We start from the raw sequence: 19,212 nt of genomic DNA, 5'->3' as shown, positions 1-19,212 counted from the left end.
ACTTTTAAGAGCCACGTTTGTCTAGTTAATTGTTGTCAGTCTCTCAGGTTCCCTGTGGTTCTTTCTCTTTCGCTCTTCCCCCACCCCCTTCCCCCTACCCCCACCCCCTTCCCCCTACCCCTTTATTGGTGTTTTGTCATTGTGTTGTCTTGTGTGCCTTGTTCATCATGAGTGACAGCTCCAATGTCGAGCAGCTCGTTAAGGAGCTTGATGAGCTTGTTGATCATTCTAAATTAAATGATGGACTCCAGACCTTGGAAGGTTTCATCAATAAGATGGAGGTAGAACGGGAGGCAGCACTATCCACCAGCCATCAACCGGTCCAGGAGGCCCCACCATCCACCAGCCATCAACCTGTCATGTAGCTGAAGAGGGACAGTGATGGAAATGTTGTCCATGACAGACCAAGATCATGCCGAAACCAATTTGGTCAGTTTTATTTTTTCAGTCCTATTACTTAAAAGAGAACTCCTGCCATTTTTCACATAGATCTAAAACGATATCGATTGTTTTACCACTTTGGATTGAATACATGAATCAGCCATGGGTCTGGTATAAGATGAGGTTTTTATTACATATTCATCCAAAGTGGTATAGTCAACGAATTGGGCTAATAAAAGGTTTGTATCATTGTGTTGAATAAAATTAGCTCGTCAAAATGTATGGTATTGTAATGCTGTAAAGGTTGATTTGTGTTTTATTATCCGCTACAGCTAGTCACAGCTACAGTCGCAAGACTGGTGCTCATACTACAATGTTGGACAGCAGCGTTGAGAGAACCAACTACTGTCCTCCTGACACTGTTGGTATGTTATTTATTTTGTCTCTATTAGTTCATTGTGCTTATAAATTCTAATAATTTGAATGTAAATTCCATGTTTTTGCGACAGAATAACAGACAACATCCATGTTGCACACTTTAATTTAGTTTTTAAATATTATGTATTATTTTAACAGAGTCTTTCCTTGAAGAGCTAAACCACTCACAGGGTGATGACATGGATGATCAGGAAACAGCACCAGCACCACCACGAGCTTCCTTAGACGGGTCTACTCGAAGGAGTCTCCTCTCAGAGAGGTGGGCGAAAGAGAGACCCCGGCTGGTGAATACCATGGTGGCACAACAAAATGCGGAAACTGGGATCTGCCAACAGTGTGGCAGCAGTCAAGCTGCTGTCCGTTGTCGTGACTGCCGACCTCACCCACTCTTATGTGCTGAGTGTGATGTCAGTTTACACAGAAACCAGGTGTTCCACAACAGGGATGCAACAATAGCTGGATTCTTTCAGCCATTGCCTCCAACAACCTGTGTCGTGGAGAGGGTTCTTTCCCAGTGTGGTAAGCTGTAGCGTCAAATTTAGGGTGTCAACCCAGGAAAGAGTTGTTGCTGTGGTTACAATAAATGGTAAGAATAAAATGAACTTGGGGGGACCCAGGGTCATTTCTATTGACTTTGTAAATGTCTCCTGATTTATTTCTATTCAAATGTTTCCAATAGAGGTCTGCACTGGACCGATTTTTCAGTCCTGCGGCCCCCCGTTCCCGCAATATTTTGTCCGGTTCCCCCAATAATGTGTCATATTTAGTCCCGCTCCCGCCCACATCTGTAACTGTGTATCCCGCTTCTGCCGGCGAAAGACCTCAGAAGGGATGTTCAGTTTTGGCTTCTGTCTCACAAAAGAGTCACTTGACAACTGAGAAAGACTGCCAGATTTTAAGTTTCTCGGTTCGGAATGTACTACAGGGGAGATGGTGATGTAGGCTACCTTTCTTTAGAAAGGCACTTCAATCTGAAGTAGCCCAGTGGTGTCCCCTTCTTCTGTCATGCTTTCAAGTTTCAGTAGCAGGAAAGAATTGAACCGACAAATAAACAACAATATCTCTGTCAGTTAGGATGCTTCAACACAGTTTTTTATTGCTGCCTGACAGAACATCCAGCTCAACTATAATTATATACACTATTTTTATATGTTATTTTACTCACATTTTCATTTGCGGAAGTGCAGTGAATCATCTGTTCCTCCCGCACCAGCAAACACACCTCTCATCCCATATACAATGTGTTCTTGATTTTTCTAGGACGATATGATCTCTCTATGCCTGAGATGAAATGCGAGGCATGCAAAGCCACTTGGAGTGCTGGAGTCGATGACTTGGTCCGTAATGACTACTGGCCTGCGACCCTTCACTTCTCCACGGTGTACTCTACCGATGTGTTTCATTCATATGAAGAGTTGAAGATGGCAGCACCAGGACTTTCCTGTCAAGCCTTTTTGAGAATGCTTGATCAACGAACTGTCAACTTCGGCCGTGTGAGTATTAGTGGTGGGAATCACTACCAACTAGTATGACGAGTATAGCAGAGTGACTATGGTGACATTATCAACACATTGATTATTATAATTGGAGCATGGTGATGATATCACAACACAGTGATTCAGCTATACTCAATACATTGATAGAACATCATCAACAACTCATCACTCAAAACATGTATTTCATTCAGACCCGTGTATAAGATCCTTGTCACGTCATAGTCATGCAGATTGCATTCAGAAACATTCAGAAAATTGTAAATGTATACAATTTGACTACAGTATCATGTTTTGATAAAATACTGTGAAATATGTTGACATGTTTTACTGTTCTGAAACAGACTGGGAAGATCACAGCAGACAGCTTCAGAAAAAGGTTTTTGGAGTGGGAGGCTGTTAGATTTGAGGTCGACAAGATATGCAGAGAGGAGCCATTTGTCTGTCCTGCATGCACCCCAGACATGCTTGCCGTTTCAGTGGACGGAAATCGCAAGCACTACCGCTTTAAGAATGCAGCAAGGTACTAAAAAAATGTGTGTAATTTCCAGTGTTGTTAAAGTAACCTTTGCTGTGTCATATTGACGGTCAATGTGTACCTCTCTTTCATTTAGATCTGAGGAGCAAGCCTTATTTGATGGCATCTTCATTGCTAAAGATGATGAAGTAGAGAGATTTGTGGATTACATTCATTCTGCCACCAACCATATAAACTTCTATAATATTTCTAAAAACACCACCAATAACATCCTAACGTTGATATTGTTTGGGTGAGTCCTGACCATTTATATCAACAGTTTTCCATGTTGTAGGTCTCTGGAAGAGGTGTCTGTGGAGGGGAGTAGTCAGCAGCCAGAGAAACATCTCAGAGATCCAGGAGTAAAATTGATGAGGAGGGACTTCAGCTTGCGGTGTGTTGACATGTCGTTTTTCTCAGCGCTCTCAACATGTTCAGGGGAGAAATCTACGCTTATCCCCTCTACCTGCAGAACAAGCTGGCAAATAAGCCAATAACCTTTTTTGCCATGGATGTTACATGCAAGTACTGGCCCTACCTCAACAAAGTGGCAAAAAGCTGCCCGGAGCTCCAGCACCTTCTTGACATGAAGCCATTCCTGTCAGTGTTTCATGCTAAAGCCCATGACTTTAAATGCGAGGTAAGAAAACATTACCATCTCATTGACTGTCCCTGGACACCTGGAAAGGTATGTTGGCAGCTTATAAATATTTTCTTTAATAGGTTAAATGGAGTGGAGCTTACCAGCAAGGGGCTGGATTGACACTTGGGGAGGAGGTTGAGCAGTGCAACGCCTTCCTCTCTAGGATTGCTGTGACGACAAAACATATGTCCAAAGCAGGTAAGTTTACCACACACTGCACTTCTTAGATTGAAAGTGTTATAAGGAAAGTGTAGCAGCTGCAAATCTCCACCTTCTCACCCTGTTAACAAAAGCACTCAAATGACTGTACCTCCAGATTCTTGTAATTATGGTGAGCTTTGTTGAGGTCACACATTTTCCGACTCTACGCCAAATGTCTCGAGACACTGACTTGTACCACTCTCCTGCGCCATTTGTCTACTGTCATGCGACACCATACAAAGCTACTTGATTACTCCTCACCCCCACTGTCAACTCTCTGCTAATAATTTGTTCTGTTCACTTGACAAGAAAAAGGCACAAGACTGCAGGTGAGGGACATGTAGTAAAAAACAGATGAGTTTATTTTTTTATTTTTTGCAGGTCGTACAGACATGCTTACACTGATGGCCATGCGCTGGAATCAGCAAAATTTAATAACTTGGCTACTTCACTTGCCCGCCGATATCAGAAGGTAGACATGAGTCATTTTTTTTCTTATATTGTAGATGCCTTCTATTGTATATTTGTGTAGGGATAACATTTTTCTTTTGTTATTTAAAGGCCACAAAAGGGCTGGAAAGCCGGCTTCAGGACCTGGAGGTCATGAGAGTCCAACTGGCAGTGACACAGGTTGAAGTTGAGGGCTGGGTTACTGACGTAAAAGAGTGGGCAGAAGGTGAGAGTTATACTATTACTGATCAATGTGTCAGTTCTGCAGAAAAAAAGGAGAATCTTTATGACTTCCCTGTGGCCTTCTGTGTTACATTGAGACTTAGCTAATTTCAGTTAGCACCATGAAAATGTTTAGTGAAATGTTTACACTTCTTTTCTTCTCAGCAACAACATCCCAAAAGAATGCAGATCTGGACGCGGTGACTAGTAGATTGGAGGTGCTGGTGGCCAGCATTAAAAGAAGGTCCCAGCGCCTTTACAAAGACACCGATGGCAGCAAAGGTCGGGCCCGGATTCGGCGCAAAATCAGAGAGGAGATGGCCATTCTTGGCTCTGTTGCTGACAAATACAACAGCATGGTTCCAGATGCAGAGAGAATCAACTTTGACAGCATTCTCTCTGAGGGGACAGTTTGGCCGTGGCAACTTTCCCATGGTGGTATGTAAGCAAATCAGTTGACAATTTCGTATGATTCACATAGTAGCACAGAGCCAATTATGCCTTATTTTAGATGATCTCAGAAATTCTTTGAAAAGTAATCGTACTTTGGCTTATTTTCCACAACTGTATCCCAGACAAATGTAGATTTGAAAACCAAGAGGAAGGCGTTTGACGTTGTGATGGCAATAAGGAGACTTGAGGAGGAGAGGAAGATTGTCATTGCCGAGATGGCAAAGCATTGGAAATCTCTCTCCACTCGTGCAGACACGCTCAAGGAGATGTCATGCCGGTTTTCCAGTGAGCCATTGCAAAGTACGTATTTAAGTAACATGTTGGAATACTATACTGTACATTGTTATGCATATTTTTTTCCTGAGATTTCTAATGTGGCCGTTATCTTTTTTGTTTTACTCCCATAAGGTGAGCTGTGGGGTCTAAATGAAGAAGGGATCAAGGGTCTCCGCAGCTTAACCTTGAAAAAGAAGCAAGCAGTCACAACAATGATGAAGCATGCGAGAGACTGTTACGCTCAAGTTTTGAGAGGAACCAGTATGGACTTCCAGAGGGACTGGGATGGATACGACAGTGACTCTGAAATGTCAGACGAGTTAACTTGGCTTTCATCGCTCCTGATATCCTGACGCGACTAGAAAAATTGATGAACTGCTCAACTTTGCTTCTCGCATACTTCATTTTCTTTTTTTAATTAAAAAAATTGGAAATTCTTGTCTAGGTGGCATCCACACACAACGTGTACTGTAAACATGGGGGTTGTCAATGTCATCAATATTCAGTCTTTAATCATCCAGTATCCAATATGATTGCAGACCTTTTTGTATCATGAATGACACCTTTTAATGTATTTAACCAACCCACTGTTTCTCTTCTACATGTATGCAATATACGATGATGTATCATGGCTGAAGAGCAAGTATAATATACTTTGGAAGTGAACCAAGCTGCACTGATTCATTGCTATTTGTACTGTTTTTATTGATGCTATTATGAACTTACACTCCATAAACAAACTGAAAGCTGCCACACAGACCGACATCATTTTTATCCCTGTCATGTATAAGCATATCTTTATGAGTACATAATGTTCCCATGTATTATATCATGTGCTGAAATGAAATAAACATTGATAAACAAAAGTTCTTAAATCACTAATATTAATAATCTATTTATATAACACTTTTCTCACTCAAAGCGCTTTACATAGGGGCACAACAATAGACAAGCAAAAGGAAATGTAAAGTTGATGGGGCTTGGGTTGGTGGTTGATCTAGGGGTAGGCAGAGGAGAAGAGATGGGTCTTGAGGTGGGACTGGAAGATGGTGAGGGACTCGTGAGTCACGGATATGTTGGGGGGGGGGGGGGGGGGGGGAAGGTGTTCCAAATAGTCGGGGAGCCAAAGTCTCAAAAGCTCAATAAAATGGGTTGAACCTGACATGGTCTGCCATACTTTTTATTTGTTTTTTCTGTAAACTTTGACCCTAAGAACCAATAATTGGAGGGTCTGCTCTGGCGGAAATATCGCGAAAAAAAAAAGTGGCCATTTTAGTGTATGCACCCTATATTTTTTATCAGAAAAATTAGAAAAATGTTTTTTCCCTCAACTCCTCAGAGGGTTGGGTAGGCTGTCAATAAATGCATTCCAGATACACAGAACACATGTGCTGACAACATCCACTGAAAAAATAACTCTTAAAACACATTTCTACATGATTTTGCATCAATTTAATGCATAAAATATAGGCGTTTTCTCACTTTTTTCCAATATTTTCATCTTTACTTCATTGACAATCAATTATTCCCCCAAGTTATGACATCAGTCAATATGCCATTCTCTTCACCAAACTGTAAACTCATTCCGCAGAAAAAAAAATCCAACCAAAATCAATGGATCTGTGATGATTCCACTCCTAGTTGGTGATCAACAGGCTCAGAACCTCAATAGAATTGTAGGCTGCTCTCAAAATTCCGAAAGACATTTAGCATGGATATTTAGCATCATGGCATTTAGCATGGAGACATTTAGCAAGGATATTTAGAATCATGGCACATTTACAGACACACACACATGATCTGCCTCAGCATTTTGGGAAAAGAATGGTTACATTGATATTGTAATGGTAATTAACTGAAAGGACCACACCAGTCTTCAAACAAGTCCTCATCCCAAACATATCCCTGTAGCAGCAGCATTACTACTTTAATTAGCTAGCTTTAGCCGTTTTAGCCCATTTTGGTGGTTTCTGTAAACAGCCATAACTCACAGGAATGGGGTAGAGACTTGCTATTTTTTTTAAATGCTCAGAATCGTAGGTATGGTATGTGTCCATTTTGTTTCGACCGGACTTGCTAGGCAAAGAAATATATATGAGAATAAATGCTGCTACAGGGATACGTTTGAAGCGAGGAATCATGAGAAATAAACTTGTATGAAGGCTGGTGTGGTCCTTGAAGTGTTTATCATGATAACAGATGCATCTCCAGAGTTAGGTGAGGACGGCCAGGTGAAAGTCACTCCTAAGCAGCAAGAATAAGTTCTCAACCTTGCCCAGGATGTCTGCCAAGCAGTTGCCAAGATCCCAACACCGATACACATTGGGACAGCTTTGTACATCCTTAAGGAAACCAGAAGCAAGTCAACTGTGTCACTCCTAAATAGATTTGGGAACAGCATTAGCTACAAAGAAGCACAGAGATATATTACAACAATGGCAAAGGCATTTGAAGAGCAGACAACTGGAGATGGTGCCTTCATACCAACAAAGCTGAAGGTTGGACGATACACAGTTTGCATTTGATAACCATGACTTCCAAGAGTACACAAAGGATGGACAAACACTGCATGGCACAATACACAACATATTCCAGTACAAGAATCCAGATGAAGACCCCACACCAACGGTTAGTTTACCTCTACTGAAAACCCGCCAAACAGCCCTGGAATCTTCTCAGCCTTTTCACACCAAGGAAAGCCACCAAGTCTAAAAGATTGTCAAAAGAGTCGCTCCCTGGTTGGAGTTGAAACAGAGCCTAAGCTTCCTGTGTGTCTAGCAGAACCTCTTGACCACCTGAGCATCCTCTGGCACCTGGTGCATAGCTGCCCTACTGTACTATTGGAGGACCTGAAACCAAGTTGCGATGCTCCAACATGGAGTTCATTCCAAGCATTTCTCATCCTAGATACCACTTCTGCAACTGTGATCAGCTATGGTCCTTTCTCCCCCAAGTCACCAACAAACCCATGTGTGGTTGAACAGTCTGTTCAGTACTGCATGGATGTGTTGAGAAAACATGGTCAAGAGTATGCAATCATCACATGTGATCAAGCAATCTTTGAGCTGGTTCTGGGTCTGCAAAAGAAGAACAAAGAGAAGTATGCCAAACTTATCTTGCACATGGGTGGCTTCCATATTGCTCAGAATTTCCTTGGAGCCATTGGGCATTTGATGCAGTCCAATGGAATCGAAGACATCATGGTCGAAGCTGCTGTCTGTCTCCGTGGAACAGCAAACAAAATCATCAGCGGGAAAGACTACTATGCAATGCTGCACGCCCACATAATGGTGTATGCAGCCATGTTTGCCCTACACTGGGAGGCATTTGCCAGATGGTTGGTCGATGAAGAGAAGGACCTGGAGTACATGTGTGTGCTAAGCAACAATGTCCAACTACTCCTAGATGCCCTGTCAGAAGAGGATGTAGAGAAGGCTACTTCTGCGTGTGCTGATGCAACTGAACAGCTGAAAAAGCTGTCATGTTTGATGGCTGAGTTTGATGAAGCACGTTCCTCACCTACCACAAAGCTATGGCTATGTATGTCAACAGCAACCAGATGATCAATCCTTTCACATGTAAAGAACAGGAGCTGATCAACATTTCAACAGGCCACAAAGCCCCATCTGCTGACTTGATCTGCGCTCGTGAAAAAGGACTGGAGGCACTGGCTGCAGCAAGACGAACAGACAGTGAGAAAGTAGCCCAAATTAAACTTTCAACCTTCGCAGCAAAGCCAAAGAAGTCAATGTCCATGGCATTCAAAGCCACAAAGGTCTATGAGGAGGACAGGAAGGTGGAAGTGTTTAGCCACGAATGGACAAGCTGCCCAGCCTCCCTGTTTGAGCCAGATCCGTTCCTTGACCAAAGTTATGCAATGCGTAAAGGAAACAAGGCAGACTACCTGGCTGCAATAAAGACATCCCTTGGCAGGGGGGGGGGGGGGGGAAGTGGACAAACTACCGCCGTCTGACAAGCCTGTTGTAATGGTAGTAGATGCCAAGGTGTTCATTCAACGTTACCAACATCTTGGGAGCAGCACCTTCCATGAAATGCAAGGAAAGTACCTGAGGCAGCTCCTTGGAATCCTCCCAGACAAGTGTGACTGCATCCACTTTGTTGGTGATCGATATGATGTCTCCCCTGCTAAAAGTCTGAAAGGTGAGGAACAAGAGAAGAGGATGAGGACCTGCCCCAACAAAATGAAGGAGTACAAGCAAAATTATACTCTCCCTATACCTGAATGGAAAGGCTTCATTCACAATCCACTGAATAAAGCTAATCTGTTGAACCACATGGGGGAAGCATGGGCAACTTAGAACAACTCACTTCCTGCAGGATGCACACAAAGTCTTGGTGGAATCATTTGTGATCCTGGTCGCACCGTCCTCTTTTTAGCAGATTGTCAGGTTGAGCTTCCAGAACTTTCCTGTGAGAAAAATGAGGAGGCAGATACCAGGATGTTTGTTCATATTGCATACTCGTACAATTTCTGCACCACAAACGGGCTGTAGTGGTTGCGACAGACAGATGTGATCATGATGTGCATGTACTACATCACACACATGGATGGGCTGCAGGAAATGAAGGTGAAGACGATGGATATCTTCCTACCTATTCATGCCATCACAGAAGCTCTGGTGGGGAAGTATGATGTTGCAGCTTCAGATCTTACATCCCTTCTCCTCAGCACCTACATACTTACCGGATGTGACACAGTGAGCTATCTGTACAGAAGAGAAAAAAGATAGGCCTACACAACTGCTATTAAAAACCTGACAGACCTTCTGCCGCTGTGCAGGTATGGTGACCCTGAGGAAAGCCTGGATGTTCAGGAAGAGGTTATAACAGCAGCACGGTGATACATGGTGTCACTCTATGACAGGAGTGACTTTGGTGGTAATCTAGATGCACTGCGAGCCCATCTCTTTGTGAGCCTCAAAGGAGACATGCGTTGCCTTCCACCACGTTGCCTAACCCTAACCCACCAACTGAAGATGCCTTCCTATTACACCTTCGCCGAGCCCTGCATCAGTTGGCTGTGTGTAAGCGGGCACACATGGTTCAGCCAACCTACCCAGCTGCCACTGATTTTGGGAGACAACTTGTCAATGGCAAATTGGTGGCAACCATGATGCTGAAAGAGGCAAAACCTTCTGAACACAAACACAACAAATACTGCCGCTGCAAGAAAAGCATGTGTGCCCGAGGATGCTCCTATGCAAGAGCCAATGTGAAGTGTGGCATTGCATGTCTGCACGGGGACCACAACAGATGTTCAAGGATTGAACTTGCTCTTGAAGACAGGGACATGTAAGAAGGCCGCGTGCGTGCGTGTGTGTGTGAGAGAGAGATAGATGGGGGGGGGGGGTTCAGTTTTTTCTGCGCTGCTGTATAACCCAGCCTGCCGGTCTTGTTTGCTGTCTCCTCAGGTGGTGAGGGTTAAGGTCTGTCCCCAGAGCAGTATCTGCAATGTGCCACCCTCCTGATTATCCCACCTCACAGGGACCTGCACCTAGTTAATTAAGTTATGCTAAATTATTTTGTTCCGTTAAAGTTGTAATAGTTGTCATCTGTGGCAATAAAGTAATGAAAGTCATTATATTTCTTGAGTGACACATTTCCTTTGGGTTCAGGGTTATGTTGATGATGTTTAATAATGTGGACATTACCAACCATGATAAATATCCAGTGTAAATATTCAATATTTCTTTCGGAATTTTGAGAGTAGCCTAAAATTCTATTGAGGTTCGGAGCCTGTTGATCGCCAACTAGTAGTGAAATCATCACAGATCCATTCATTTTGGTTGGATTTTTATAGTTTTTTTCTGTGGAATGAGTATACTGTTTGGCGAAGAGAAAGGCATATTGACTGATGTCATAACTTGGGGGAATAATTGATTGCCAATGAATTAAAGATGAAAATATTGGAAGAAAGTGAGAAAACGCCTATTTCTTTTGCATTAAATTGATTCAAAATAATGTAGAAATGTGTTTTACAGTAAGAGGGTTTTTTTCAGTGGATGTTGTCAGCACATGTGTTCTGTGTATCTGGAATGTATTTATTGACAGCCTACCCAATCCACTGAGGAGTTGAGGGAAAAAAACGCTTTACCCATTATTCTGTTAAAAAATATAGGGTGCATACATTAAAATAGCCACTTTTTTTTTTCGCGATATTTACGGCAGAGCAGACCCTCCAATTATTTGTTCTTAGGGTCAAAGTTTACAGAAAAAACACAAATAAAAAGTATGGCAGACCATGTCAGGTTCAACCCATTTTTGAGACTTTGGCTCCCCGACTAAAAGCCATGGAGCTGCCCGGGAGAAGGCTGCATGGTTTTGATGTGTGGGTGGAGAGGAGACCGGCTGAGGGGGATCAGAGGGCCCGGGGGGGCGTGGCCCTCACGCTTTTAGAGGCGCGCCCCAGTTGAAAACAGTTGAACTTTTGAAGAAAAGCGCTCCATGTCATCTGCGCTTTTTTCGAACGACCAATCAAAATCGAGGAGGAGGCAAGGCTAAAAGTATCAACAGAACACAAACTGAAACAAACTGAAACATGTCGGACGAAAGTTTAATAACAGCTGTGAGTGAGTGTCCGGTCCTGTACGACCTCACGTTAAAGGTGGTATTGGTACTGCCTCCTGCCACGATTAATGCTGTGGACCCACACTCTCCTCCGGGCAACCACGACAGGCGCAGGGGGATCGTCCGCAACCTCCGCTGCCATGGCAAGAAGCGCTATTAATCTTGCATTCATTTTCTAATAAAATTGTAGGAGCAACCAGAGAGGACGTTGAGGTGTCAGATGCCAGATGATGGAGCCAACAGATAGAAGCTGTATATCTATGGATACAAGCGATGACGCGTATTAATGACGTAAACGAAAAACGCTCCGTGCGCCTTTTTTGAGCGGCGCGCACAAACGCGTTGAAAGCAGTGCACGGAGCGCTCCGCCTTTTAAAAAGGCTTTTGGTGGACACGGCCCCTAAGGCAGCAGAAATCCTCAGAAACAACACTACAGATGCCATATTTGGCTGTTAATTCTGATGCATAGGTTCTTAAGTCATTGTCCGCCCACAACTTGCAAATGTGACTTAATTCTAGTCACTACATGGTTATTATAGACACACAACTCAATTCTTCCAAAATTTGGACTCATGAACTCCCCCTGTTACAGATGGTCAATGAAAGCACCTTTGACAGACCATATTCAACTGCTTTTCATGTGCAGTGACGGTACATTGGTTCATGTTTAGAGATATATCTATACGTGAAACTAGACACACAGGTTTTAGGACAATGTCATCCGGACAATATAGGACTATTCTGGATGGTTTGAGGAGAGGTTAAAGTTACAGTGTTCTATGAAGTACTGTATATGTATCTCCTTCCGCACAGCTTGTTAGACCTATGCTGACTTTTTGGATAAAAAAGGTCCTATGATGGTCATTTTACAAGATGTGCTTGCAAAACTTAAACTGTACACAGCAATGTATTAGCACTACAATATATTATAAATTGGATCATCCAGGATCATCCTGTCGGACTGGGGAAGGGGTTTAAAGGGTCTATAAACCGCCATAGTAAGTTAATGGGAAAATGTCAAAGGTGAAACAATCAGTCAAAATAAACTCAGAACTGGTCCACATTGAAAAGTATGACTGTGTATAATACTACCAACGATATCTTAAATAAATCTGGCCAGAAAATAAATGTTGAAAGATTTTGACTGATTGTTTTCAGCTTGGCCCTTCAAGAGGTCTCTGAATGTATACGTCAAACAGCCATGATGTGTACCAACAAGAAAATCTAACTTTGTCGTAGGACAACAGTGAAGACATCGTTGGAAAGGTCTTGACATAGGGAGCAACATATGTCAATATGTGTGGGCAGTTCTTGCTCTTCAGGTTTGCCCTTTGAACCTTGCACCTGTGACACTTTTGAAGGCTTATAATTCAACAACAAAATATGCTACAGACATGGGGTCAACAGTTTTGGAAAGCTCTGTACCTATACTAACATACCCGGCAGCAGACCAATAGGGGGCGCCACTGATTAGGGTCAAAACCTATAAAAAACATGATTTCACCCTCTTACCAATAAAAAAGTTAAAATCAGACCAAACAGGCGTGCTTCCTATACTTAAAAACATATAAGCTTGCATGGTTCGTGATCACAGTTTTACATAATAGAGATAATTCATTGGAACTACAAAAGCTATGACGCAGCACAATGATGTGTACTGCACTCGGCAGAAATTGTAGTTCTGGTATCCTTTTTCCGGTATAGGGTTCAGAAATGATACATCTGCTAATTTGTCAACCGGCAAAGTATAACCATAACGTATAAGTTTATAAAGTGAGTAGATATTAGGGATGTGTCGGTCGCGACCGATTCGTTACAATGAACGAATCCCGAACGTGAACGACAAGAACTGGTTCCCCAAAACAAGAACTGGTTCTTTGATTCTTTTTTTTAAACATCAACCAAAAATATGGTCACGTAAATAAAATATACAAACGAACAGAGCTTCGTCTCCCCGCGACTTATATTGATTGAGTCTACAACGTTCTCAAAGATTCAGCCAATGAGAGGTAGCAATGGTATTTCAATGGCACCTGGGTAAACCAATGACAAGGCGGTACCGTCGAATATGCGCGCTGTCTGTCTGTCTGTCGACGTGGGGCCACTCATATATCCCCCTACATTTTTTCGAAAATAGACTTGACCTCCATCTGTTTATTGGATAAACGCATTTCCCAATCCCAGGAGTCTTTGCTCCATTCTACGTCAATTTAAGAACAAACAAAGAAATTAAACTGCAGTTCGTATTTTTTATTTATGACCATGAAAGTTCTGTAATGCCTGAACAATGAAGAATGAAATGTAAAGTAAAATAAAATTATAAATGTAAAACCATGAATGAAATATAGAGAGTAAGCAAGTGGTATAAATATTGATGGGACGTTCGGTTTTACTACATCGGAGGTATCGCCAAACGGCGGACCGCGGTCTTGACGGTCCTATCCGGACCCATGACCAATTTAAAATAATAATATAAATAAGTTGGGGTTTTTTTAAGACGTAATCTGACGTAACGAACGATTCAAAACGACCGAATCAAATAAACGAATCGTTATAGTGAACTGAACTGAAAGAACTAGTTCCCGGAAAAGAATAATTTTGCCCATCCCTAGTAGATATATGTGATGAAAAAGATAAACATATACATTTATTAGTGCTATTTTTAGGTTTTTCGTGCTGCTCTATCTCGCCGACAGAAAGGGGTGTGTTCAATGGCGTAACGTATTAAGCAACGTTTTCAAAGCATTTCTTTCAGACCTCAACCTTCGATCTATTTTCTCGCTATAAAGTGTTAATGTGGTCTATAATTTGTTTTAATATGGTGTGGCTTCCAAACAAGACGATTTAGTTCAGTATACCTGCAGTAGGATGGATTAATAAACAATAGCAGTCGCGGATTACTAGCAATTGCCTTACTGGCTAGTGAACACACACAAAGGTTTTCAAGACGTCAGACGTCATTAGTGGTGGGAATAGATTTTTTTTTTAAATCTACATTAATTTTGGAATTAATCTAGATTGATCTAGATTAAAATGGCAAATGGCAAAAATCCTTTTGTTTACCTTGTTGGGAAAAATTACCTGCTGAGTACATCACATGTACATTACAAATATAGCTAACTCCTACCCTAGCCTGATGAGCACATCACATGGCAGACAGATTACAATATGGTCAACTCTTGCTCTAACCCAACGAACACAAACATGATAATATATAGTCAGGTCAAGGCCGGAGCCGAAGGCCCCATTTCCCAGGCTGGCAGATGGTGGACACTCAGACAATGCACCAGTCATCCTCAAGAACGGGAGAGCCACATTAATTTATCACACAGGAGACACTTTGAAGCTCTCCCCCATTAGAAGGAACCAAGAGAAACACCTGCCCATACCAAGGGCCTGAGAGCCACATTAAATTATCACACACGAGACAGTTCGGGGGGGCACTCCCCGTTTTAATTTATCACACCGGAGACACGAGGAGCTCTCCCCCGTTAGGAGGCATACACACTAGGGCCTGGGAGCCAAGGCCAAGCAAAAACACACAGAACCACACACACCTCAAACGCACACACCTAATCGAGAGGAGGATACAGCATAAAACTGTATCACACAGGGACTCTTCATCTTCTTCTGAAGCAGACCTTCCACGGAGGCGAAGCTCCGGACGAACCATCAGCGCCGATTAGGGACTTAGACATATTCGATTTCTCACGCTTTATGACTCTGTATAACCGTTGCCACTTTACTTAATAAATCCAAGGTCCTCGTGCCGACAGACTTTATTACCTCTCCGTCTCATTTTATCTGGTCCAGTAACTAGACAGACCGTTTTTCCCCTCAACCTTGACAGCAGTCAATTACACTTGGCAACGGTGAATTACCAAATATAATTCACCGCCGGAAGTTGTGAAGTGCCCATGCAAGTAAACGCAGCAGATTATTACACAGTCTACAGAAGAGCCGTGTAATAATCCAAAATAATGTAAGGTTTAGAAGTTAATTCAAATTTGAAAGTACAATTTATATTTACAATGTTTAGTCAGTTAATCATTTACATATTTATGTTACACAATTATGTGTCAGTCAGGATATTCTATTCAATCTGCCTCTGATTCACTCACGTTTACCTCAGTCTAAATTCTATTGTGTGGTTGTGAGTTGAAAAGTAAAGTACCGCTTGAGAAAATCATCCGACCGTCTCCCTTCTGTTTATTCTCATAAAGAGTGATCCACCACCACATATCGAACCCTCACGTTACAATAATTCAACTCAAGTTTTTTTTTTACTAGTGGTTACAAAATGATTCTTGACGAAAACTGGTGGGGAAGCGTCCAGCGTAAGTGACGCCTATGCCAAGCTCCCAACCCAACTTTGAAAATAGATTAACTGCGATATTTTTTTTATCGCCCGACAAGTCTCGCGGTAACGCCGATAACGGCCCACCACCACTAATATATATATATATATATATATATATATTGATATTGATATATATGTGGTATATATATATATATATATAACCCAATATAATAGAGTGAACAATACTACATTTATATATTAATAACATTGTAATGCGTTTCCCAACTCACTCCATTAGTTAAATACTGCTAACTTCCAATCATGGGAATACATCAATGTATTTAAAAATACAATGCCCAGTACAATCGTTCCTTTGAAATTGTTAGGAAGCAAAGAAATTAGAAGGGATACTTGAAGTTCTTCCACCAAGAGGAGGGTTGTAATTAAGTTAATGAAAATGTATCTTTACTAAATCAATCAAAGTAAAGGCTACATTATACTGTATATAGATGATTTGGGTGAAATATATCAGTTCATAAATGTAAACCACTTAAATAATAATGTATTTGTGATGTTAAATTGAACTAAATTTCAAATATAATTATGCATTATTTATGTTTGTTTCCCATATTTTCTTCTACAATATTTAAAAAAAAAATACAAAACTGTCACATGATGTTTCTAAACACGATGGAAAAGTAAAACCAAAAATTAATTCAGTCATTTTGGGCAATAATTAATTCATCTTTAATCCACAAGGCTAATGGAAAGACATAAACAGAAATATAGGTATACTTTCCTTTATTTTAAACAAAAATCAATAATAATAAATGAAAAAACAGTCTGGCCGGCATCTTAGGATGGGAACTGGCAGGCCAGCTCCCATGTCTCCTCCCAGATTTTTCCACTGTAATTAAAAGTAGCGCAAAATAACATTAGAACAGTGAAAAATGGAGGAGCCATTTTAATAAATAATAGTTTCACAGCGTATATATTTTCCAAAAGTATTGTACGCCTTGTATTATATTGTTTTTATGCAAACATTTACATATAGAGTGCTTGATGCAATGTAACAGATACACATCAGCCACTCTCATCAATAAAGTAATAGAAAGTAAACTAGCCAATAGCCGATCTCAGTCAACGAGGATGATCTTGGCCGATGCTGATGTTCTGCCAATGTATTGGTGAATGTCTACTTCCTACATAGAATCACACAGGGAAAATTATGCATGGCACCAGGCATGATATTGATAAGAGCAAGTGGCTAAATCCTCTAAACAATATGTGACACAGCATTTACTCCATCCTATACCAATAGTGTAATACAGATGGCTCTCAAAAATAACAATATTGTGAACAAGTTAAATTTGACCCCCAAATGTATTTCAAAAAAGCTAATAGTCAATATATTCTAGATTCATTAGATATAAAGTGAAATATTACAAGCAATTCTTAGGTTTTAATCTATCTTGATGATTACAGCTTACAGCTCATGAAAACCAAAATCATGTGACATTCAAGGAATGAATTGCAACAGACAACTAAAGCTGGAGGTTTTTATTTCAAGTACAAATAAACTCAAGACCTACCTGAACAAATATTTAACTTTTTTAGGAAAAATTAAATAAATAATAACAATATACTACTAGGTACAACAAGGCAACTAACTAAAATAATGAAACTGCATTAGCCTAATGTGCAAAGCTTGCATGCCCCATCAGAACACTTAATTCTACGTGGGTTAATCCACAAGGCTAATGGAAAGACATAAACAGAAATATAGGTATACTTTCCTTTATTTTAAACAAAAATCAATAATAATAAATGAAAAAACAGTCTGGCCGGCATCTTAGGATGGGAACGGGCAGGCCAGCTCCCATGTCTCCTCCCAGATTTTTCCACTGTAATTAAAAGTAGCGCAAAATAACATTAGAAAAGTGAAAAATGGAGGAGCCATTTTAATAAATAATAGTTTCACAGCGTATATATTTTCCAAAAGTATTGTACGTCTTGTATTATATTGTTTTTATGCAAACATTTACATATAGAGTGCTTGATGCAATGTAACAGATACACATCAGCCACTCTCATCTATAAAGTAATAGAAAGTAAACTAGCCAATAGCCGATCTCAGTCAACAAGGATGATCTTGGCCGATGCTGATGTTCTGCCAATGTATTGGTGAATGTCTACTTCCTACATAGAATCACACAGGGACAATTATGCATGGCACCAGGCATGATATTGATAAGAGCAAGTGGCTAAATCCTCTAAACAATATGTGACACAGCATTTACTCCATCCTATACCAATAGTGTAATACAGATGGCTCTCAAAAATAACAATATTGTGAACAAGTTAAATTTGACCCCCAAATGTATTTCAAAAAAGCTAATAGTCAATATATTCTAGATTCATTAAATATAAAGTGAAATATTACAAGCAATTCTTAGGTTTTAATCTATCTTGATGATTACAGCTTACAGCTCATGAAAACCAAAATCATGTGACATTCAAGGAATGAATTGCAACAGACAACTAAAGCTGGAGGTTTTTATTTCAAGTACAAATAAACTCAAGACCTACCTGAACAAATATTTAACTTTTTTAGGAAAAATTAAATAAATAATAACAATATACTACTAGGTACAACAGGGCAACTAACTAAAATAATGAAACTGCATTAGCATAATGTGCAAAGCTTGCATGCCCCATCAGAACACTTAATTCTACGTGTGTTCCTGAAAAAGAACTCAAGTCCGAGGTCATAAGGGACCTCCTTCGGTTCTGGCCCATTTATGGAGATTCCTAACCAGGCTGCCAGGTGTTCCCCTTGAAGCCTGTTCCTGAGGTCTGTTTTTATCTGGGGATAAAATAAAATGTATTATCAATAAAGTATTAAAATGCCCATTACTTCAAGAAATATACTAAGGAATAGTGAATTTCTATGTGCTTACCCTATTCATAGCTGAGAAATCCCGCTCGCAATTCACAGATGAGACTGGGACAATCAGGGCAATGCTGGCAAGGAGACTGAGGCAGGGGTAGAGGTCTAACCACTCATCATACTCACTCGCCAGCAGAGTCAGGAGCTCCTCCTGGCTCTTGTTCTTGAATGAAAGATATAGCACATAAGAGAGAGAGAGAGAGATTTTCACTTACCTGTAATGACCCTGTTATGATATGGCTTTTGAAAGAAAACCACTCTTGGAGGAGCACCTTCTCTTGATCTGGACAGATTTTTTTT

General features: G+C 40.9%; 1 protein-coding gene across 2 annotated transcripts; it reads left to right on the top strand.

The window, feature by feature from the left end:
* Positions 1-146: 146 nt before the first annotated feature.
* Positions 147-5,905, top strand: LOC115548394 (uncharacterized). Of its 2 annotated transcripts, none has more exons than XM_030362984.1 (13): positions 147-429; positions 714-806; positions 960-1,338; positions 2,080-2,312; positions 2,657-2,835; positions 2,927-2,978; positions 3,125-3,469; positions 3,553-3,670; positions 4,055-4,145; positions 4,235-4,349; positions 4,511-4,783; positions 4,921-5,098; positions 5,207-5,905. In XM_030362984.1, the coding sequence occupies exons 1-7, from the start codon at positions 382-384 to the stop codon at positions 3,155-3,157; spliced, it is 1,017 nt and encodes a 338-aa protein (XP_030218844.1). In that variant the 5' UTR covers positions 147-381; the 3' UTR covers positions 3,158-3,469; positions 3,553-3,670; positions 4,055-4,145; positions 4,235-4,349; positions 4,511-4,783; positions 4,921-5,098; positions 5,207-5,905. The 2 variants fall into 2 exon arrangements, with proteins under 2 accessions (XP_030218844.1, XP_030218843.1); XM_030362983.1 differs by having other exon boundaries at positions 4,511-4,787.
* Positions 5,906-19,212: the final 13,307 nt, after the last annotated feature.

Source organism: Gadus morhua, chromosome 8, assembly GCF_902167405.1.
Source record: "Gadus morhua chromosome 8, gadMor3.0, whole genome shotgun sequence".
Taxonomy (NCBI): Eukaryota; Metazoa; Chordata; class Actinopteri; order Gadiformes; family Gadidae; genus Gadus; species Gadus morhua.
The sequence above is the reverse complement of the archived record's forward strand: the minus strand, read 5'-3'. Positions and strand labels throughout refer to the sequence as shown.

Excerpts from the sequence above, each read along its gene's own strand:
- LOC115548394 (XM_030362984.1), top strand. The coding sequence starts at position 382 with ATGGAAATGTTGTCCATGACAGACCAAGATCATGCCGAAACCAATTTG. Across the intron at positions 430-713 it reads ATCATGCCGAAACCAATTTG|CTAGTCACAGCTACAGTCGC; the intron begins GTCAGTTTTATT and ends TATCCGCTACAG. Across the intron at positions 1,339-2,079 it reads GAGGGTTCTTTCCCAGTGTG|GACGATATGATCTCTCTATG; the intron begins GTAAGCTGTAGC and ends TGATTTTTCTAG.